The 22411-nt window shown below is 37.8% G+C and overlaps 13 protein-coding genes across 13 annotated transcripts; 7 read left to right on the top strand and 6 right to left on the bottom strand.

The window, feature by feature from the left end:
• Positions 1 to 184: 184 nt before the first annotated feature.
• Positions 185 to 1897, top strand: TRM1 (tRNA (guanine26-N2)-dimethyltransferase; the record flags this gene model as incomplete). The annotated part of the gene is made up of 1 exon (NM_001180428.3): positions 185 to 1897. The coding sequence occupies one exon, from the start codon at positions 185 to 187 to the stop codon at positions 1895 to 1897; it is 1713 nt and encodes a 570-aa protein (NP_010405.3).
• A 334-nt stretch (positions 1898 to 2231) lies between these two features.
• Positions 2232 to 2432, bottom strand: COX26 (Cox26p; the record flags this gene model as incomplete). Its single annotated transcript, NM_001184681.1, has 1 exon — positions 2232 to 2432. The coding sequence occupies one exon, from the start codon at positions 2430 to 2432 to the stop codon at positions 2232 to 2234; it is 201 nt and encodes a 66-aa protein (NP_001032575.1).
• Positions 2433 to 2912: 480 nt separating this feature from the next.
• VBA4 (Vba4p) lies at positions 2913 to 5219 on the bottom strand (the record flags this gene model as incomplete). The annotated part of the gene is made up of 1 exon (NM_001180427.1): positions 2913 to 5219. One exon carries the CDS (start codon positions 5217 to 5219, stop codon positions 2913 to 2915), a length of 2307 nt encoding a protein of 768 aa, NP_010404.1.
• Positions 5220 to 5605: 386 nt separating this feature from the next.
• On the bottom strand, positions 5606 to 7564 carry APC4 (anaphase promoting complex subunit 4; the record flags this gene model as incomplete). The annotated part of the gene is made up of 1 exon (NM_001180426.3): positions 5606 to 7564. One exon carries the CDS (start codon positions 7562 to 7564, stop codon positions 5606 to 5608), a length of 1959 nt encoding a protein of 652 aa, NP_010403.3.
• A 238-nt stretch (positions 7565 to 7802) lies between these two features.
• TMA64 (Tma64p) lies at positions 7803 to 9500 on the top strand (the record flags this gene model as incomplete). The annotated part of the gene is made up of 1 exon (NM_001180425.3): positions 7803 to 9500. One exon carries the CDS (start codon positions 7803 to 7805, stop codon positions 9498 to 9500), a length of 1698 nt encoding a protein of 565 aa, NP_010402.3.
• A 364-nt stretch (positions 9501 to 9864) lies between these two features.
• On the top strand, positions 9865 to 10722 carry MRPL1 (mitochondrial 54S ribosomal protein MRPL1; the record flags this gene model as incomplete). Its single annotated transcript, NM_001180424.1, has 1 exon — positions 9865 to 10722. One exon carries the CDS (start codon positions 9865 to 9867, stop codon positions 10720 to 10722), a length of 858 nt encoding a protein of 285 aa, NP_010401.1.
• A 231-nt stretch (positions 10723 to 10953) lies between these two features.
• On the bottom strand, positions 10954 to 11271 carry MRX14 (putative mitochondrial 54S ribosomal protein; the record flags this gene model as incomplete). The annotated part of the gene is made up of 1 exon (NM_001180423.1): positions 10954 to 11271. One exon carries the CDS (start codon positions 11269 to 11271, stop codon positions 10954 to 10956), a length of 318 nt encoding a protein of 105 aa, NP_010400.1.
• On the top strand, positions 11220 to 11522 carry YDR114C (uncharacterized protein; the record flags this gene model as incomplete). Its single annotated transcript, NM_001180422.3, has 1 exon — positions 11220 to 11522. One exon carries the CDS (start codon positions 11220 to 11222, stop codon positions 11520 to 11522), a length of 303 nt encoding a protein of 100 aa, NP_010399.3.
• A 306-nt stretch (positions 11523 to 11828) lies between these two features.
• Positions 11829 to 12950, top strand: PDS1 (securin; the record flags this gene model as incomplete). The annotated part of the gene is made up of 1 exon (NM_001180421.3): positions 11829 to 12950. One exon carries the CDS (start codon positions 11829 to 11831, stop codon positions 12948 to 12950), a length of 1122 nt encoding a protein of 373 aa, NP_010398.3.
• A 731-nt stretch (positions 12951 to 13681) lies between these two features.
• On the top strand, positions 13682 to 15205 carry ALT2 (alanine transaminase ALT2; the record flags this gene model as incomplete). The annotated part of the gene is made up of 1 exon (NM_001180419.1): positions 13682 to 15205. One exon carries the CDS (start codon positions 13682 to 13684, stop codon positions 15203 to 15205), a length of 1524 nt encoding a protein of 507 aa, NP_010396.1.
• Positions 15206 to 15643: 438 nt separating this feature from the next.
• FOB1 (replication fork barrier binding protein FOB1) lies at positions 15644 to 17344 on the bottom strand (the record flags this gene model as incomplete). Its single annotated transcript, NM_001180418.1, has 1 exon — positions 15644 to 17344. One exon carries the CDS (start codon positions 17342 to 17344, stop codon positions 15644 to 15646), a length of 1701 nt encoding a protein of 566 aa, NP_010395.1.
• Positions 17345 to 17778: 434 nt separating this feature from the next.
• On the top strand, positions 17779 to 19926 carry YDR109C (putative phosphotransferase; the record flags this gene model as incomplete). Its single annotated transcript, NM_001180417.3, has 1 exon — positions 17779 to 19926. One exon carries the CDS (start codon positions 17779 to 17781, stop codon positions 19924 to 19926), a length of 2148 nt encoding a protein of 715 aa, NP_010394.3.
• Positions 19927 to 20080: 154 nt separating this feature from the next.
• Positions 20081 to 22177, bottom strand: TRS85 (Trs85p; the record flags this gene model as incomplete). Its single annotated transcript, NM_001180416.3, has 1 exon — positions 20081 to 22177. One exon carries the CDS (start codon positions 22175 to 22177, stop codon positions 20081 to 20083), a length of 2097 nt encoding a protein of 698 aa, NP_010393.3.
• Positions 22178 to 22411: the final 234 nt, after the last annotated feature.

The raw sequence follows: 22411 nt of genomic DNA, 5'->3' as shown, positions 1-22411 counted from the left end.
CTATGAATAACAATTTTAAGCTCTGATGATCGAATCTGGTTTTTAACGTTATTCCAATTTGAGCCTTTCTTTATTCGTCCAAAGGGATAAAGCATTATTTTTTTTTCATCGCATTCAATGCTCATCGCAAAGTTACAGATCCTGAGCAGTCATAAGTTGATACCTTTCCTCTTACAATGTAGATATGGAAGGTTTCTTCAGGATACCCCTCAAGCGGGCAAATTTACACGGAATGTTGAAGGCTGCTATATCCAAAATTAAAGCGAATTTTACCGCGTATGGTGCACCAAGAATCAATATTGAGGATTTCAATATAGTCAAGGAAGGAAAAGCAGAAATTCTTTTCCCTAAAAAGGAAACTGTTTTCTATAATCCCATCCAACAATTTAATAGAGATCTAAGTGTTACATGCATCAAGGCGTGGGACAACCTATATGGTGAGGAATGTGGCCAAAAGAGAAATAATAAAAAAAGTAAGAAGAAAAGGTGCGCGGAAACTAACGATGATTCTTCCAAGCGTCAAAAAATGGGAAACGGGTCACCAAAAGAAGCCGTTGGTAATTCTAATCGAAACGAACCTTATATAAATATTTTGGAAGCATTGTCAGCCACTGGGTTAAGAGCCATTAGGTATGCTCATGAAATTCCCCATGTGAGGGAAGTTATTGCTAACGATTTACTTCCAGAGGCTGTCGAATCTATAAAACGAAACGTTGAATATAATAGTGTCGAAAACATTGTCAAGCCAAACCTTGATGATGCTAATGTCTTAATGTACCGTAACAAAGCGACGAATAATAAGTTTCACGTCATCGACTTGGATCCTTACGGTACCGTTACACCTTTTGTAGATGCGGCTATTCAGAGTATTGAGGAGGGTGGTCTAATGCTGGTAACTTGCACTGATTTATCCGTTTTGGCCGGTAACGGATACCCAGAAAAGTGTTTTGCCTTATATGGTGGTGCAAATATGGTTTCTCATGAATCAACTCACGAAAGTGCGCTGAGACTAGTATTGAACTTACTAAAGCAAACTGCCGCGAAATACAAGAAAACTGTGGAACCGCTTTTGTCGTTGAGCATTGACTTTTACGTCAGAGTTTTTGTCAAAGTCAAAACAAGCCCGATTGAAGTCAAAAACGTTATGTCAAGTACTATGACTACTTACCATTGTTCCCGTTGCGGCTCTTACCACAATCAACCTCTGGGCAGAATTTCTCAACGCGAAGGTAGGAACAACAAAACATTCACCAAATACTCGGTTGCGCAAGGGCCTCCGGTTGATACTAAATGTAAGTTCTGCGAGGGGACATACCATTTAGCTGGTCCAATGTATGCAGGACCTCTACACAACAAGGAGTTCATCGAGGAGGTGTTGAGAATTAATAAAGAAGAGCATCGTGACCAGGATGATACATATGGAACACGTAAAAGAATTGAAGGTATGCTATCTCTAGCTAAGAATGAATTATCCGATTCGCCATTCTATTTCAGTCCTAACCATATTGCATCGGTAATAAAATTACAAGTACCTCCCTTGAAAAAAGTAGTCGCAGGCCTAGGTTCCCTAGGCTTTGAATGTTCATTGACACATGCCCAACCATCGTCCCTAAAGACTAACGCTCCATGGGATGCAATCTGGTATGTGATGCAGAAATGTGATGATGAGAAGAAAGACTTAAGCAAAATGAATCCAAATACTACGGGCTATAAGATTTTATCGGCAATGCCAGGATGGTTGAGTGGCACTGTCAAATCAGAGTATGACTCAAAGCTGTCGTTCGCACCAAATGAACAAAGCGGTAATATTGAAAAACTAAGGAAGCTAAAAATTGTGAGATATCAGGAAAATCCAACAAAGAATTGGGGCCCAAAAGCCCGTCCCAACACTTCATAAGAATTTTGATTAGTGTTAGAGCTAAAACGTAAGAAACTAAGGATCCGCCCGAGAACGGTATAATGGACGGAAAAGAATGCTTCTCTTTTGTAATATAGATGTTTAAAGTAATCAGGAGGGCAGTATGTATGTGTAAAAAATAAATAAATATATATATATATTTGAGGAACCAGATCTCAAATGAAAAATATAAGCCAGTATATTTTTTGCATTGTAGCCACTGTTGTAACCTCTGGGCATATAAATAATAATGTATAGCGCCTAGTATCAAACTAAACTCGCCATGTTGGTAGTGTTACACTCATTTTTAGCAAATTTTTTTTTCTTATCAAACTCATGCTTTTCTTGCCTTACTAAAGAAGTATACAGCACCAGGCCAACCTAAACAAACGCTCAATACTGCACTCCATTGAAAGATTTCTGGAATGAGCCTTCTACCTTCCGTAATTACCCACGATTCACCTATTCTACCGCCTGTATACCTCTTGATTGGGGCAGCACGAGCGGAAGATCTCAAAACTTGGCTGAAGAACATTTTACCTATTTAGAATTAAAAGAGTCTGTAAATATCTGTGATATGGTCAAGTGTCTAAAAAGTACAGACAAGGAAACGAAATAAAAAAAGAATTGTTTCGTCATGCAAGAGGAAAGTATGAAAGAAAAATGACTGGCTTATATATTAAGTGTCATTTAGTCGGAGAAAACACTATCATAAACAAAACCATGTTTTCTTTGGTTGCCTACTGATAGAGGGGTTTCCGCTTGCTGCATTTTCAGCAAGTAAAAATCAAGCTATTCTGGCCATTCATTTCTTGCACGGATACCATATCCCCTTGTTCACTCTTCTATTCTTCCCCCGCCCCATACGATCATTTTTCAGATCCCGCCTTTGTGCGGTCACCACAATGATTGAAGTTCCCTGCATCTTTATCTAAGCGACAAAAGTATTATCGGGTTTAAGAAAAAAGAAAAAAAGTATTTGTATTATTTAAAGTATACATTTTCATCTACCGGTTCAAGATAGTGACAAACAATTTTGACTACGACAATGGATTCTGTTGAAAATGAATATTGCTACGACAGTAATCGTAAAAAAAAGGGTAGAGAGTTTGAATACGTTTCGACATGCTTGTAAATAACACTCAATCAAAGTTTGAAAAACAAACTTTGGGGCTGATTCGTGTACCCAATCTGAAGATTCCGTAGCGTGCTTGATAATTTTCAAAAGGTCCTTTTTAAGATAACCTTGCTTGCTAAATGGCATCACCTTCTCATGCATAAGTTTTATTAATGTTTTGTGGAAGACATAACCACCCAAGGAAATACCAACCGTCCCCCCCACGGCACCGAAACAATATACGATAGAACCACTGATAGGTGACTTTCTTTGTTCATGGTACTCATGATAAAGATTTGACAGCAAGGTCAATATCATAGAGGAGCCCAAAAATGGCAGAGACAAACATATATATTGCTTCCATACTGGTAAATTCAAACTTACCCCCATAAGTGCCACATATAGTAACAGGGTGGCTCCGCTTAAAACAAATTTTAGCAAAAAATTCTGTCCTTTCGACTTCCAAAAATAAGAAACACTAAAGTAACCCAGTACAATGGAGAAAAAGAATGGGGACAATCTCTCTGCAAGTTGTAAAGTGCTTAAATTTAAAACAATGATGAAGTACGTTGTACCGAATGGGATGATGCACATTAATGCTGCAAAGCAAAATGAAATTCCTATCATTGTCCATATTAAACGCTTGTCACCTTGTAAGGACATTGAAATTACAGAGTTCATGTAAGTATCGCTTGTCTCTATCAAGAAAAATAAAATGCCACAAACGATAATTACAGAAAATAGTAGCGCTTGAATCATCGTATTATTCTTTAACCCTGTTAAATCCAATGAGGTCACTTGAACGAAACAAAGTAGGAATAGCGTAAGTGTCAATATTTCGTATAAATCAGGACTTAATAGAGTATTCTTGAATCTTTTCCATAATGTAGGCGTTGGGCGTCCATATAAAGTGCTCTTAACAGAATACATATCTGCCAGCATAATCGAGGCATTCACAAGGCAAAAAGGAACTGGTATTAAGAAGGCATTTCTCCACCCGCTACCATGAGAAGAATCAAACAAGTTCATCATAAAGGGCCCAATTACCACACCCATAGCAAATGTTATCATAGAGGCACTCAATGAGTACCGACTGTCGTTCTTTTGAGAAAACCGATTCATAATAGTACTTTTGAGCGCTATTAAGGAACCGCCCCCAAATCCTGTGACACAACGGGCAAAGATAAACGTCCAAAAATGGGCAGAACTCCAAGATAAATAGCCACCAAGGATAAAACTGAATTGAGCAATACACAACAACAATTTTACACTGGATATTAAAGATAGCTTCAAAAATACCAGTTGCCCAATAGCATTACTCAATAGGTATGCTGAGATGACTAAGGATAATCTCCATAACTCATGAAACTCCGAAGCAATTTTGGACGCAATTACTAGGATTATAGAACTGTCCATTGCAATAAAGAATAAATAAGTACACATACAGGATGAAAATATCCGTCTTCTCGTCAGATCATGTACAAGTTCATCAGATGATGTATTTTCGACATAAGGAGGATTCAATCCGTTCTCTACATCCCCGATGCTCTGGGGTATAGAGCCATATCCATATGAAGTGATTTCATCTCCGCTGACTGGTACTTCAGGAGATGGTGCAACAATGTGCAAAGATTTACTACTTGACGTCTGGTTATCTGCCTGCACTACAGGCATATCATCAGCTCTTTCAAACGAATTTGAGGAAGATACTGGTAGCTCGTGCTCACTCATCGGAGTATTGCAGCTGGTAATACTTTGCAATGGTGATACTGATCTATCACTAAAATCTGTAATAGAGCTTTGCAAAGCTGAATTTCCACATGCTTCATGTTGTGAAGGCGGCTTAAGATCGTCTTCATTAGCCTTGTCCGCAGGTTTTCCTTTAATGCTATTGACCTCATCTTGGGGCGAGTCATCAATTTTTGGGCCTTCGTGAAGAGGCTGTGCATCAATGGTATCAATATCAACCGCTTTCGGAATTGATACCTCCTCTTGTTTACTAGGAGCTGATAATAATGGACTATTTTCGTTAATCTCTTCGATTTTGTCGTTTCCTAAAGCAATTTGATTCGAAGTTCTTGGGACTTTAGCCTCTCGTTGAACCTCATTCTTCAATGTTTGCACGCTCTTTCTCAAGTTTCGCTGCCTGTTTTTCAATTTAGCAAACTCACGCAGTTTCTTGCGCTGTCTATCCTTCTTCCCCATCTCTACTTAACCGACGTCAATTACCTTGAAAATGTAAAAAAAAAGTAATCAAAAGTAGCAAAAATCTGAGTAAACTGACACTTCGGCTATTCTATATAGTATATCAGCTAAATTATCTTAAGATAAGCAATAAAAAGTGAGATAACGATGAAAAAAAAAAAAAAGACTTGACACAATTGACTCCATTTTGAGATTGCGGGCCCTTGAAATTTTTTTTTTTTCTCAGTACACCACAGGCGGGTTCCAAACTTCTTCATAGTGCGCCATACAAAAGAAAAGTCTTGGGAGATGATGCATACGCTATTTACGCTTACATTTCATTACTACTATTATTGGTGATCATTATGCAAATACTAAAAAAAAGCTACTCGTCATCTGTCTATGTGTCAAACATTTTGTTTTTCTTTTGGAAACACTAGGGATGCGCTTCTTCCATCCACCGATACCTTCGCGGTGCATGCTATGAAATCATCATTTTCCCTATTCTCCCTGATGTAAGCAGGAATAGCTATTGTGCCATCATCTTCCTCGTTTTCATAGTTTTCTCCCCTATAATCGGTGACGTGGCTACTATGATAGTTACTATCTGACAATCCAATATCCCGAAGCAAGCTATGGACCCTATTCGGCACAAACCTTGTACTGCTCAACCTATAGCTCTTGAATAGCGCCGGAATCTTGACTGACGATTCCTTTGATATAATGCCTAAATTCTCATCTTTCAGAGTACCTATATATAGTTTCTTTTTGTTTTCTTCTGAGAAAGGTTCTTGAGCACTGTTGTGTTTTGTTACCTGAATAAGGTAGACTATGTAATTATGCTTTGGTAATTTTATGGCATCAAGCAAATTTATTTGCGAAGATGGATATTTTTGCGCAAAAACATCCGTTTTTAAATCAACCAGAATATGCTGTTGAATATGAGAATTAACATTACTTTGTGCAATATCTTTTTCCATATCAGACATGCTGTTAATTAGGTCTCTATAAAGTTTCACGTCGATTATTGAGCTAGGTTCCGTACCTTTTTTAGATAAGATTCTGTCAAAGTAACTTAGTAAATCGTATCCAAAGTAAAGATCATCCTCAAATTGAAATTTCAGTTTATAATCTTCATCTAGCGCTTCATGAAGTCTGTCGTTGAACCATATGAAAAACTTCTCAAAAAGTGTTTCGTCCCTCCCCAAGCCTATTATTGAATTTAATGTCATAGTTAACAATTTCTGTGAACTTTTTAGGAGCACTTCAACAGCTGTCAAATCTGACGTATAACTGAGCTTATTCTGTATAGAAAAGGCTTGTAATATTGCCCTTAACTTCTCCACATAAATAATGATTCTTTCACATGCGGGTACAAATATTAAAGTTAAAATCTGAACAGTTTTTTGGTAAGCTTCACAACCTAAATACTTCCACCTTTTAAAGTTCTTCTCACCTACTGAATTGCAAAGCCAGTCTTCCAAGTCACATGAGATCTCTCCAAGTAAAAAGAGGGCTTCTAATTCCGATTTGAGTTTGCCATATCCGTAGGCTTCATCACACAATCTTTTGACGAAATCTAAATAAGGTGTTGCCAGTTCCCGGTTAATGAACTCGAGATGAGTAAGCATATAACCTATAAGCTCTTTTATTACCATTATATAATTCAGCAGGTTCACTGATGATTTGCTCTGTAATAAAGGTCCTAAATTTAAAGTTTGTACAGTTCCATCCTCATAGAAGCACTGGTAAAAGCCATCTTGAACTTTGATAATTGATTTTAAAGAATTTTCGTTTTCAATATTATCCACCGACAAGAAAACAGCGTAATCACCATTAAAAAAAACTGTAATTTTATCATTTCCCTCATTGAATACTACGTGAACGTCTAGTTTTTCATTACTATCTAGATCATCCTCATCAGGACCTCTCCACAAGCTATTCGGTTGAGTGTAAGGGACAATGTTTATCCTTTTGGAGTCCTTTACAAACCTTATTAGCTTTGGTAAATCATCAATGATGTTACATGCAAAATCTCGATTATTTGGTTCGTATCTTAATGGAATTCGGTCCCATATACCTTTTGATATTTTTGTACTCGGAATTCTTAGGAATGAAACTAATCGACCGTCTTTAAAAATGTCATGGATTCTGATCGTCCCATCCTTAAAAAAGATGGACAAAAATTTACCAGTAGTTGTATCCCAATCGTAATTCGCCACCAAGTTTATATTTCTTATTGGAATTACTGCAAGCCTAGCGTGATCCGAGACTCTGTAAATAGCAAGGCCTTTCGCAATTCTTGTAGCAAAGATTGGAAAAAGAGGGTTATAATCAATGAAATAATCATTAATAGGAGACGACATTTCGTCTTGAGTCGTTTACGCGTGTTCAACAGAACCCTAGGTCACGTCTTCTGATAAATCGAATTGAACGCATTCTGTGCTCCATTTTGTTATGCTTGGTTAAACTTAGGCGCTAGCTACGGAAAACAAAAATGTAAACCTAAAAAACCGTGAAATAACACATATGCGTCAAAATTAACACATGAGTCTACTGAATAACCGACTCAATAGATTAGTGTAGCGCAGGATTAGTACAGCTATGTTTAAGAAGGAGCCTCACATAAAAGCTTTAAGTAATTTGAAGAATTCCGAAAGAAAGAAGTTGCTACAAACATTCCAAAAACAAACGAATAATGAGGAATATAGCTTTCGTACTTCCACTATAAAACAAACCAACTTTAACGGCCAGAAAAGTGTAGGAACGGTTTACACAGATGAGAATAATACCCCAATATTATTCAAGGAAAAGCATAAGGAGCAACTTTTTCCAACTGTGTATTCTTGTTGGGAATATCCTGCGTTATTGCCGATCGTTTTAACTCATGGATTTGTTATAGAAGAACATTTATTCAACGGCGCTAACTTAATGATTTCCGGTTCGATCCCACCCTTTGATCCTCGTTGTAAAATAGGTACTCTTTGTGGTATAGCTAGCAAACAGGCACCAGAAACTGTCTTAGCCATCGGTATTGTCGAATTAGATCTACCGTCCTTTGATAAAGTAATTGGTGAAACAGGAGTTGCTGTCAAAATCATACATCATTTCAATGATGGGCTCTCCAAAGTCTTTAAAATGAAATTGGAACCTCCATTTGTTCTCAGTACTCAATCAAAGGATAACAATATCAGTAGTAAACAGATAGAATCCTCGGAGCAAATCAAGGCTGTTGAAAAGGAACAAGAAGATGTAAAAGAAGCGTCTGTTGATGTAGAGGAGATTGCTGAAGTTCTAGACCATTTCACTGTGTCGGATGTAGATTATTTCATTACAAGAGCATTATATTATACCTTGACTCAAGATAAAGGTTTGGAATTACCCATTTCAGCTTCTAACTTCATCTCAAACCACATTATGCGTAATTTGCCTCCAATTGATCACAATGAAGTCAATGTAAAGAAAACTTCATGGAAAAAAAGCGCAAAATTTTTGAAACACTTCGAGAAAGAAGGCTTCTTGAAATTAAAAGGAAAGGGGGATGACTTAACTATTGTGGGCAAAAATACTGACAAGGATGAGTTAAAGAACTTTGTGCCATATAAGCTTGGTTGTAGCAAGTCTGCCACAGAAAGTAGGGAGAGCACAACCTCGAAGGAGAAAACATCTGGAATGATGTATTCACTGACTCTGTATAAACCCTTTAATCTTGCCAAAGATCTTTTGAAGGAGGTTAATTTGGCTTCTCACACGTACTACACCTCTCAGGACATTAGAAGCGCGGTTTCTCAGTATATTTCTGTCAAGAACCTAGCAGACACAAAAGATAAAGGAAAAGTTATTATGGACGATCTATTATTCGATATGGTCAATAAGAAGAAGAAAGTCTTGAATGCTTCACGTATCATTGCTAGAGGTGAAATTTTGCATCCCTTACTCACCAATAATTTTACCGAGTTCTATCAGATATTCAAAAGCGATGATACTCTCTTGTTCAAGGCGCCAATGAAGGGTTCCCTTCCGCATATTAAGATTATTACTGAAATGAAAATTGGCAGAAAAGTTATTACCAGAGTGAGCAATTTTGAAGTGTTTCAAGTCGACCCAGAATCACTTGCGGCTGACTTAAGAAAGATTTGTAGCGGATCGACAACAATAAGTGAATCACAAACATTCAAATGTGCTGAAGTGCAGGTTCAAGGTCCACACGGTCAATCGATCATTGATCACCTTAACAAGCTAGGTATTCCAAGCAAATGGATAGACTTTGAGAACAAGTTGAAGAAGAAAAAAAGAAAGTAGATTTATATCATATAAATGTTTAAATGCGTAAAAATGCCCGACATCAAAGCATATAGAACTTTTTTACCTAATCGAAGCTTTTCTAAAGTAGGTATTATGGTAGTCTTGAAACCCACAAAAAATATGAATGTATCATGGGAGGGAACGAAATGTTTTCAACAGCGGTAAAAATATACTATATTTGTATATCCAGTTCATCTTTACTATTCTCTATTTTTTAGTGTAACTTACATTATGAGACTAGCGACAAAATCTCCTTTTTAAGCGAAAAGAGAAAACTTTCGAAAAACCAAAGTATTTTGAAAAACGACCTGAAATAAAGGGAATTTGAAGAAAACTAAACAGTGATAAGTCATCAAAGAAGATGCTATCCGTAGTAGCGATCCCGAAAATATGTGTCACAGGTCCTGCAAGAAGATGCTTTTTTCATACTGCAAAAAAACTATACGCAGATGACTATAAACCAGCAGCTATGTCCTCCAATGCACCTTCGCTAACAAAAGACCAAGCCAAAAAAAGAGAGTTGAAAAGATTGGTACAACGAAAGGCCGAGGCAAAGAGACCAGCTACAGCAAGCCCATTGTACATGCCTGTTACAAAGGCACTAAGATATTTACGCGCAGCAGAAGTTGGCAGACCGCAATCGCAACAGACAATTAATTTGACTACATTGGTAGTCGGTGAAAGAGGTACAGCGCCTTTATCCGGTAGCGTGACATTTCCTAAGCCTTTGAGATATATCAAAATTGCTGCCTTTACCAACGACGAAAGTAAATTGGAAGAGCTTCGTGAGAAATACCCAAATCATTTGATTGGCGGAGCAGATCTTGTTGCCAAAATTAAAAGCGGTGAAATTAGCGTTGATTTTGACAAAGCATTTGCAACTCCTGATATTGTTCCAGCTTTACAATCGCAGGTGGCCAGGATACTTGGTCCTCGTGGGGTTTTACCCTCTGTCAAAAAAGGTACGGTGAGTGATGATATAAGCTCCTTACTTCAAGAAAGTCTAGGATCTATGCCTTTCAGGCAAAGGGGAAACTCTATCAGCATTGGAGTCGGCAAATGCTACTTCACTGATCGAGAAATTTTACAAAACATTATATCCGCTAGAGCGGCATTTAAAACTGCTGTTGATAATCAAAAATCTAAGAAACCAAATATACTGAGTAAAACCACATTATCAAGCACACATGGCCCCGGTATTGTAATCGATTTTGCTTAATCAGCGAATCAGTTTTGTCTTGTTGGACTTTTTTAATTGTATATATATATATACTGGTGCATTTTCTTTCTTTTTATATAAAATCATGTACATACAAAGTAACCGTCTTTTTAAAGTGGAATAAAGTAACTGCTCTTTTATTTTTGAATAATAGTGAAAGTGTATGTTGCATAATCATTAGATACCTATGTACAAGAAGTATTCAAATTTATCTGAATAGTATGTGAAATTTCAATGAGACAAAAACCACCTACCTTTGAGCTTCCTCCTTTTCAATATCTTAGAGCCCTGTTTGCTCTTGGCCCTAGCCAAGAAACCAAAAGTTCTCTTCCGTTTCAATGTACTAGGTTGATAGGTGTTACCCCTTGATTTCCATCTTCTTTGACCTATTAAGCCAAATCCCAACGGTGTGAAGGACGGAGTCTTCAATGGTGAACTGTTTAAGAGCATACCGGTTTGTGGGCGTAACACAGATAGAGCAGAGAAAGAAGATATAGATGAAAACATTCTTCTTGATTGAGGCTGGCAGAGCCTTGCAAATAGTGGCATTCCGTCCTGCGATTACTACTGTTCTATTCCAACGTTTCTCAGTGAGTTTCTCCTGTAGTTATTTCACTTGTTGTACCTCACAGCTTCTACGGGAAAATTGGCTTTTCAAATTCCTTACAGCTTTCGATCACGTGATCCGAGCTTCAAATGACCTTTCGACGATGCGTTTCATGATTATGTATATATATGTATATATATATATCTATACAGTCTTAAGGAAGCGCTTAAGTTGTTACATGTTAATACTTTAGGGTTGGATTTATTTTACGGATAACATAGGATTTGCGAGAAATATCTGCTTCACTATCACTTTCCGTGCGACGTGTGTATTTGTTAGCGTAGGTTGCTTATCGTTTTCACACAAAGATCTCAAACGCGTCAAAAAACTCGTGTAAGAGGTCAAAAAGAAAAACAAACAAAATAAACAAACAAAATAAATGCAGCTTTAAATCAATATTCGGCGAAGGCAAGTAACGGTTGCTAGCGGTTTTTCCCATTCACATACTATTACACTTCTGCGGTACCAAGCTAGATTAAGTGCTAGATAATAAACCTTTATGATGCCAGCTAACGAAGATAAAGAGAATAATATCGTATATACAGGGAATGAAAGTTCCGGCATTAACTTTCCACAGACGCCGGCTCACTTGCTGAAAAGGTCGCACTCTAATATTTTAAAACCACCTGTAAGATTGGACCAACTCAAAAGGGATGCGAACAGCAACAATGGCAACACATTAAAGTACATACAAGGAGGGAAGGAGGTGTCACCCACAAAAAGGTTGCATACCCATGCGCAACAACAAGGAAGATTGCCTCTGGCAGCAAAAGACAACAATAGATCGAAAAGCTTTATTTTTCCCGAAACTTCTAATCAGAGTAAAGATGCAGACTTACCACAACTACAGAATACACTATCTATACGCAAAAACGACCAACTCAGGAAACTTTCGCAAATTTCTCGCAGTCGTAGTAGGGCCAACCATAATGATTTGTTAAGCAATTCAAGAAAGTTACAAAAGTACGGTTCTGTCCTTGGTTATAATGCTTTACCTAAAATGAAAAGTCTAGTTTTAAAAGATCTTGCAGATTCAGGTAAAAATGAAGAGAGTTCCGACGATGATGAAGGTAATGAAGATTCCGAGAGTAAACTTGGCAAAAAACTCCAAAGTGCACTTTTAAAACAGGATTCCTCCGACGGTGAAAATGAATTAAATGGTGGCCTAGGACTATTTAATGAGCAAGGTGGTCTGCAACAACTCATAAAGAACTCCACGAAGAATGAGCAAAAAACTAAAAACGATAAAAGTGATAAAACTGATGACTATGATATCGAAATAGCACCACAGAGGCAGGAGCCGTTACCGTATGTACCAGAAGGCTATTCCCCATTTCAACAAGATGATATTGAAAAGCTGAAGACGTTCAACTCACCATATAAGCTTGACTTGGAAGACGAAGATGACACCCCAGATAAAGTTGATTTACTCCCACTAGAACAAATTGATGAAGAAGGCGAAAAAGATGAGACTGAGTGCATCACTCGGAATCAAGAAGAAGGTGCAGCGTTACCACTGCTGTCTAAGAACTTCAAAGAAGTTGCCGCCGTCCCAACCATGGAGTTAGTGTACAGCGAAGAAGGCCTCGATCCTGAAGAACTAGAGGACTTAGTTACTTAGATCCACTGCTCATTCACATACACACAACATATATACACGTATATACAGATACTTTATAACATACAATTCTGGTTAAAAGCGGTTGCTCCTGCCGCCGGGATTTAATCTGCGGCCTCACCCATACCTCAACTACCGCCATTGTTCGTACGTTTTAAATGGCTTCGCTTCACCCTTGATTGGCAAAGGGTCCAAGAGGGATCACATCACGATACTATTGTTTCTACTAATGTGCTGCGGGCTGATGTCCTCCACACGTCTTCAATTGCTTCTCTTTATGGGTTCTCAAAGTACTTCGTCATAATTACTTCATTATACCTAAGAAAATAATTTCATTTTTTTTCTGAATTTTTTAGCAGAAAAAAAAAAAGTTCAAGTTTGGCCTCATTCGCAATATTTTCTCCATGGAAACGGCTTGTATCTTGAGGCTTCTCCTACTTGTTTGGCGATTTTATTTTATTTTTCCTACTCTTATGGTCCCATATGTACATCTACATATCTCTTCAAATTACCAATACACTTTTAGGATAGCTAAATTTACTACTTCGTGTGGGAACTATATTCTGTTCACTTTTCTTTTTGATCCTTTCTTGACTGACATCATCCTTTTCTCATTCAGTAAATACCCCAATATTTCCTCATATCTCTAGAGGCATAAAAGATAAGAATAAAGGGAAGGAGCGCCACAGTAGTGTTGTTTTTGTAAGTGGTAAACACAGAAGAAGTAAGAACACATGACAATGACACACCAACAGGATTTGAAAGGTGTGTTCACCGCAAAGGATTTGGATTTTAAGCCCGCTGGCAAGATTACTAAAAAAGATTTGAATACAGGTGTCACTAAGGCAGAATATGCTGTAAGAGGAGCTATTCCAACCAGAGCTGACGAGCTAAAAGAGGAATTGAAAAAAAACCCAGAAGTTTTGCCTTTCGATGATATTATCAATGCGAACATTGGTAATCCGCAGCAACTGGATCAGAAGCCTTTGACCTTTACCAGGCAAGTACTGGCCATCCTGGAGTACCCGGAAATTTTACGAGTAGGCCATAATGAACTGGCTTCTTTGAACTTGTTTTCCAGGGACGCCTTGGAAAGAGCTGAGCGCCTCTTGAATGATATTGGCGGTTCTATAGGGGCATATTCGCATTCTCAAGGTGTGCCAGGAATAAGGCAAACAGTTGCTGACTTCATTACTAGAAGAGACGGCGGTGAGCCCGCTACACCGGAAGATATTTATTTAACCACTGGCGCTTCGTCCGCGGCAACTTCTTTGTTATCTTTATTGTGTAAAGATTCTCAAACAGGCCTGCTGATTCCAATTCCGCAGTATCCGCTTTATACTGCATCCGCATCTCTTTTCAATGCACAAGTGCTGCCATACTACTTAGATGAGGAGTCAAATTGGTCTACAAACAGCGACGAAATTGAAAAAGTAGTGCAAGATGCTTTGAAAAAACAGATCAGACCATCTGTGCTGATAGTTATTAATCCAGGTAACCCAACCGGTGCAGTTCTTTCTGAAGAAACCATTGCCAGGATCTGTTTGATCGCTGCGAAATACGGCATTACAATCATTTCTGATGAGGTCTATCAAGAAAACATTTTCAACGATGTTAAATTTCATTCGATGAAGAAAGTCCTAAGAAAATTGCAGCATCTTTATCCAGGAAAATTCGATAACGTTCAGCTCGCCTCTTTACACTCCATTTCTAAAGGATTCATGGATGAGTGCGGCCAAAGAGGCGGTTACATGGAAATTATTGGGTTTTCTCAAGAAATAAGAGATGCTCTTTTCAAACTCATGTCTATATCCATATGTTCTGTTGTCACAGGACAAGCTGTGGTTGATTTAATGGTCAAACCACCCCAGCCTGGAGACGAGTCCTATGAACAAGATCATGACGAAAGGCTGAAAATTTTTCATGAAATGCGTACGAGAGCAAACTTATTGTACGAGACGTTTAAGGAACTAGAGGGTATCGAATGCCAAAAACCTCAGGGTGCAATGTATCTTTTCCCTAGGCTTGTTTTACCTAAGAAAGCTCTTTGTGAAAGCGAACGCCTTGGCATCGAACCTGATGAGTTCTATTGCACATCTTTGCTAGAATCTACAGGTATTTGTACTGTCCCAGGGTCTGGGTTCGGACAAAGACCCGGGACTTATCATGTGCGAACAACGTTTTTGGCTCCAGGGACTAAATGGATTCAAGACTGGAAAGAATTTCATCAAGATTTCTTCAGCAAGTATCGTAATTGAATGAAAAAAAAAAACTAATGATAATGGCTTTCTATTTGTTTTGCATCCATGGTGGGGGTGAAGTTTAAATTTGTAATAGTATACATGCATCATTCTTTACTAAGGGAAATAAGGAAAAGTATATATCTGCCTCTTGTAATATTGTTCAAGGAAATAAATTTTGGAGCATTCCTCTGCATCTATTGTTCAATTAAAAAAAAAAAAAAAAAAAAAAAAAAAAAAAAAAAGTAATTATTCATATAAAACCACCTTGCGGGCAAGATCATATTATCCAAGTTGATACTTATTTAAAAATATAAAAATTTTTTAACCGCGTACATTAAATACAGGGTCATATACAGGAAGAGCTTTCAACACCTTTTTGAATACTTTATATGCAATAGGTGCTTTTTTTTTTCACCTATGGTGACTCCTCCTTTCATTCTATCCTACATATTATTACAATTCCATTGATGTGCCAAAGTCTCTTGTTTGATCTCCATTACCCTGTTGGTCTAATTTCTGTCGTTTTGTTGACGGCGATTCCAGAGTTTGATAGTAGGAAGTTTCTGGTCTAGTTATTTCGACACTTTGATCTACTTGTGATGCACCGTCACTTTCTTTTTGATCCCCTTTTTCAGGCTCTTCTGTTCCCTGCATTGGGGCTGCCACGCCGGTGGACTCTATTCGGTCCTCATCGACATTATGAGGAGGCTTTTCTTCGGGAGTTAAGGTATTAGGTTCAAATTCGCCCTCTGAAGAATCATGTGCCAAATCATCATACTCATCGATATAGTTTTTTTCAGTTAGATCAAATTGTTTTTGCACTTCTTCTTCAAAGTTATCATTTCCTATATTGTTATTATGAAGAATTCCATTATTGTTACAGCTATTATCCGCTTCATTAGCAAGGGCAAAAGTATTGACATCTTCCAAATATATAAGACCTTTTCCACCTGCCATCTTGAACATATTACGGGAATATGTGTTTTCTATAACCCTTTCTCTCTTAGTCTCAAACTTGGCATTGTGACCTGGAACTTCACTAAGTAGTACTTGCACAGGTTTACGTTTCGTTCTCTTATTTCTCCTTCGGTTGAATCTGTAAGGGCCATATCTTAGGCACTTACCCCAATCGGCTAGACATTCCTTCTTATAACTATTTAGAGCATACTGAATGCACAGTATACCCCCAGTATGAAATCTCGCAGAACTCTTCAAACCCAAGCCAATACGGAGACCGTATTTTGATGCAATTTCTTCACAAATATCATAAAGATCATCTTTATCTAAAGTGCTTGATGTTACGAAAATTGGAACCCTAGCAAATGTTAAAAAAAGTGAGGAAACAACTGGGATAAGATGTTTGAATTTGGTACTCTTAAGTGGTAATAACCACATAAAACTAGAGCGATAGTCTCGGCATAAAAGGACATAAGAATATTTTCCCTCAATAGCTTCTCCATTGAAGGGTTCGAATACCTCAATATGTATCCTTTCCATTGGTAGTAGTTTATCGTACATGTCAGGACGTTTATATTCCTTCAATGGTTTAATTTTGCCCTTTTTATTACATTTTGAACAAAATTGCTGGACCCAATCGATGATGGCATGACTAATATTGGCAAAATGAGAAAATAAAAAGGAATGTAATGTTTTACCCCTAAGATGCTTATTCATCAAGTGTGTTGCCATCACCATGTCGTATACATGCTTTGGCTCACAGTATATTTTATCATTATTTCGGCCATCTCTAACATTTCCTTCATCATCAACATAATACTGTCTTTGCAAAAATAACAGCTTGTTTTCTGCCACTACACCATCGTATTTATCACTTATTTGTTGCAAGGTATCTGCAGTTAAAGATTTTGTTTTTATTAGTTCATATATTTTCTGCGTTAGTTGTCTTGTCAGAGATTCAAGAAAGATTGGTGTTTCTCTTTCTCCCCTTTCCAATAATTCTAAGTTCAAATAAGAGTCTACGTACTCAGTATATGATTCCCCCATAGAGGGAAGTATCAGTAGACGATCTTTTGAGGACTCTCTTGATTCCCCAGGTGACGTTGCCTTTCTTCTCTGCGATTTCCTCGTAACTGATTCTGATGGTACCGAGTCATCATCATCAAACAACACGTCATTGTAACGCGGTTTCGTCATTGTTATCCTCAGCACAAATTCACACTCACACAATCGTTAAATTGTTCTCCCCCCTGAAGGCTTAATTCAATGTCGTTAAAATGAATACATGCGATGAGGAATCACCTCGCAATTTTTTTTTCTTTTCAATATATCGCGAAAAAGAAAAAATATCAGTATTATCATGTAAATAATTATGGCTGACACCTCATATTGAATGTGGGGGTAAAGATACTCTGGGTTTCTTGTTTTGATATATATAAGCTCTTCCTGGAAACCTCGATCACAATGTTAGGTATGATGAAGAAATTGAACCTTTATAACACCCGTTTGACTAAATGCTACAGACCAGTATTAGTAAATGTGGAAAGCTGCACACCCAGACCGCTGAGTACAATGAAAAGATGTAAAGAGACGAAGGAACAAACATCTGCAAAGTACATTATTAAGGCTATATGAAAAGCAGGAAACGCCAAAACAATATGCAAAATGAAACACGGGAGCCAGCGGTATTGTCGTCACAGGAAACCTCGATTTCTCGCATTTCTCCACAAGATCCAGAAGCAAAATTCTACGTTGGTGTAGATGTCGGAACAGGCTCTGCAAGGGCATGTGTTATCGATCAATCTGGTAACATGTTGTCGCTAGCAGAAAAACCCATAAAAAGGGAACAATTGATATCCAATTTTATTACTCAGTCTTCAAGAGAAATCTGGAATGCAGTTTGCTATTGTGTTAGAACTGTTGTTGAAGAATCAGGAGTTGACCCTGAAAGAGTTCGTGGAATTGGTTTTGATGCGACTTGTTCCTTAGTAGTCGTATCCGCTACCAATTTTGAAGAAATTGCAGTTGGACCGGATTTTACCAATAATGACCAGAATATCATATTATGGATGGACCATAGGGCGATGAAGGAGACTGAAGAAATCAACTCATCTGGTGATAAATGTTTAAAATATGTGGGAGGGCAAATGTCTGTTGAAATGGAAATTCCGAAGATTAAGTGGTTGAAGAACAACTTAGAAGCTGGAATTTTTCAGGATTGTAAGTTTTTTGACCTTCCGGATTACTTGACTTTCAAAGCCACGGGAAAAGAGAATAGGTCATTTTGTTCTGCTGTTTGTAAGCAGGGATTTCTACCAGTGGGTGTCGAAGGTTCCGATATAGGCTGGTCCAAAGAATTCTTAAATTCAATTGGGCTTTCAGAGCTTACGAAGAATGATTTTGAAAGACTGGGTGGATCGTTAAGGGAAAAAAAAAACTTTCTGACCGCAGGTGAATGTATCAGCCCGTTAGATAAAAAGGCTGCCTGTCAATTAGGCTTGACAGAGCATTGTGTAGTAAGTTCAGGAATTATTGATGCATATGCAGGCTGGGTAGGGACGGTAGCCGCCAAGCCGGAATCAGCAGTAAAAGGTCTTGCCGAGACCGAAAATTATAAAAAGGATTTCAATGGTGCAATTGGCAGATTGGCAGCTGTTGCCGGTACGTCTACGTGTCATATTTTGTTATCAAAAAACCCTATATTTGTCCATGGCGTTTGGGGGCCTTATAGAGATGTCCTTGCAAGAGGCTTTTGGGCGGCAGAAGGCGGCCAAAGCTGTACAGGCGTTCTTTTAGATCATTTAATAACGACGCATCCAGCTTTCACTGAGCTATCCCATATGGCTAATTTGGCAGGTGTGTCGAAATTCGAATATTTAAACAAAATACTTGAAACCTTGGTCGAGAAGCGCAAAGTAAGATCTGTTATTTCTTTAGCTAAGCACTTGTTTTTTTATGGTGACTATCACGGTAATCGATCACCGATAGCAGATCCGAATATGCGCGCTTGTATTATAGGACAATCTATGGATAACTCAATTGAAGACTTAGCGGTTATGTATTTGAGTGCCTGTGAATTCATATCACAACAAACAAGACAAATCATTGAAGTAATGCTAAAAAGTGGGCATGAAATAAATGCTATTTTCATGTCAGGTGGACAGTGTCGAAATAGCTTGTTGATGAGGTTGTTGGCTGATTGTACTGGCCTGCCGATAGTGATTCCTCGATACGTTGACGCTGCAGTTGTATTTGGTTCTGCCTTGCTTGGGGCTGCAGCAAGTGAAGATTTTGATTATACCAGGGAAAAAAGAACTCTCAAAGGCCAAAAATCTTCTCAGACAAAGACGGAACGTTTTAACGATTCATATTCGTCGATACAAAAGTTATCAATGGAAGATCGAAACTCGACAAATGGCTTTGTATCCCCACATAATCTACAACTTTCAACTCCAAGTGCGCCTGCCAAAATAAATAACTATTCTCTTCCGATTTGCACACAACAACCACTTGACAAAACCTCTGAGGAAAGTAGTAAGGATGCTTCATTGACCGTGGGACAGGAGAGCCTAGGAGAGGGAAGATATAACGGGACAAGTTTTCTATGGAAAGTTATGCAAGAGCTAACGGGTAATGCAAGAATTGTCAATCCAAATGAGAAAACTCATCCAGATAGAATTCTTTTAGACACGAAGTACCAAATTTTTCTCGATATGATTGAAACACAGAGAAAATATAGGCGTATGGTAGATAAAGTAGAAGGGTCCTTTAGTAGATAAACAAAGGCAATCATGTTAACATAGCTGTTAGAGAAATAATATATAGAAGGTGTTTGTATCGGCTTATGAGCTGAAATGGAGTTTTAAAAGAAAAATATATATCTATAAGATTCGTACGTATAATTTATACTCAAAACATGAATTTTCCATAAAGTCATCCAATAAAGCTAACACTTGTTCTTGTAAGATTCTTTTCGGAGGGCCGTGGTGCAGAATCCACGTCCTTTAAATTGAGTTGATTTTTTAGTTTGCTTAAAATTAAACCGTTACCATGCAAAAATTTGATCTCTGAATAGGTACTTTCAATATCTTTTAAGCACCAAGAAACCTGTCTCCATTGTTTTTGCTCTGCCCACTTCTTAGCTGCTATTAACCTAAAAAAAGCTGCCTTGCGTCTTCTTGTTAACCCTTCCGATAATATGTCCTCGTCTGTGAAATGATCTGTGCTATACTTATGCTCACCTCGGAGATCTTCGGTGTCTTTAGCGTCCTTCTTCATTGCTCCAACTCTATGTTTGATTCTAGGGTCAACTCTCAAATTATAGCAGTCACTAAGCCTTTCCCAAACCATTATCTGTGAACAAGGTCCCAACTTGCACTCGTCTAGAATTGTTTCTAAATATTGGATAGCGTATGGGGTAGATGTCCACGTATTGCTTAAAGATAAAAACAATTCAGATGCCAAAATCATACAACGTGTCTCATACGAACGCACTGGCTCTGTAACATCCAAAGAGTTTGATTCTTTGCCTTTACCACGTTGTATTCGTGAGCAGTTTTCGTATGTGGCTAATGCCCTTTCGATAAGAGGATTTATATCGTTTTTGATCATTTTCACGGTGACTATGCTCTGCGCACCCATCAATAGTGATACCGCGCACCATTCGATGCATGATGCCAGGTACTTTGGAAATGCATCTAGGTCATCCATAAGCGATTCGTATGTGGAATAAGCAGTTTTGAAGTCGGATAGCATCATAGACCAATCTGCTAACTTTCTCATCAAAAACTCAGAAGATGACGATGCGAAGTATTCATTTCCCTGGCTGTCTCTCGTTAGAGAATTATGTTGGTGATTACCATTGACAGGATTTTTATTCATAAATTTTTTGAAAAACTTTGCACCATTAAATAGCGACTTTCTTGGCTGTAAAATTGTCTCTTCCCAGAATGACACTTTTCTTTTCATGAATGGTATCATTAAATCATAAACCAAATAATCAAGCATATCATAGATCGAGTTTATCAAAGCCAGAGAGAGTGTTGTTTGAGTTGGAGCTTGAAGGAAGAAGAGAATTTCTTCAAGCGATGACATTACTGGTTGGTGTAACTGTATGACTGAATTTTCGTCGTAAATAAAAGAATCCTTCCAGAGTGCTAGTAAGATACTCTCAACAAACAACTGCTTCTTTAGTTTCTTAGCTAACGCCTGGCATTTTTCGAATTCTTCTTGGGAATCGTCATTGTAGCAGAGTAAGAAAACTGGAAGCATTTCATTTGTATTCATGAAGATAGGAAAGTTTTCAGTATTATGATTAAGATTCTTGAAATTGACTAAAAGATCTCTTGCATCCTCATAAACTTCGCCATTTGATATATCTAAAGCAATCAAGGAAAGAATAGGGTGATTAAAAGTTTCATAGGGCGATAAGTTATTTGTGGATGAAATTGCTAGTGAAAAGAAACTATGATAAATGGATTTCTTAAGAAGATTATGAGGAACCATTTCATCAGTATTTGCTGCAACCAATTTCAAATAATTATCTAAGAATACCTCTAAAGAATGGTAATTGAATAACATATCATTTGCATCTCTTGTTTCGATCAAGTCACCTAATGGCCTTGTAAACCTGATATATTGAGATTGCGTTGAATCCCTCTGGAAAAGACTATTCGACCTACTGCGACTACCTTTCTTTGATAAATTGGGCACTTCCAAATTTTTATTTTTGGGAATTGAATCCGTCGAGTCACTTGCATCACAAACCTCATGCTCATGCTGTCCAACCTTCGCTTCATTGGCTTGATCTCTATCAGAGACACAACCGCCAAAGAATCGCAGCAGCATATAGAGAGAATCTACTTTGTACGTTTCTTGAATATGTTTGTCGAAGAGAGGAGTTGAAGTAACTGTTATTACAGGAGCTATAGCATTTGAAATTATTCTTTTTGCAATCTCTGGAGGCACCGTTTCTTTACTGTTATCCAAATGGAAAAGGAGATTCATATAGTGCTCATAAGAAAAAACCATTATAAGTTACCTCAGTATCTGTAAAGCCGACTGAATAAAGAGGTACCGTTTGTTTGGGTTACTTACTCATTTTCCTACCCATCCCATCCATTGGTTTTTCTGTTATTTTGCCTAATTTTGTCCGAGGAAATTATGACTTGTTTACAGTTGAGTAAAATATGTTGGGAACCCTAAATTTACATCATAAATTTTGACAATTATATTAGTACACATATTGATAATTAATAATCGGTA

Source organism: Saccharomyces cerevisiae, chromosome IV, assembly GCF_000146045.2.
Source record: "Saccharomyces cerevisiae S288C chromosome IV, complete sequence".
In the NCBI taxonomy this organism is placed as follows: domain Eukaryota; kingdom Fungi; phylum Ascomycota; class Saccharomycetes; order Saccharomycetales; family Saccharomycetaceae; genus Saccharomyces; species Saccharomyces cerevisiae.
Note: the sequence above shows the minus strand (reverse complement) of the source record. Positions and strands in the feature narration are given on the sequence as shown.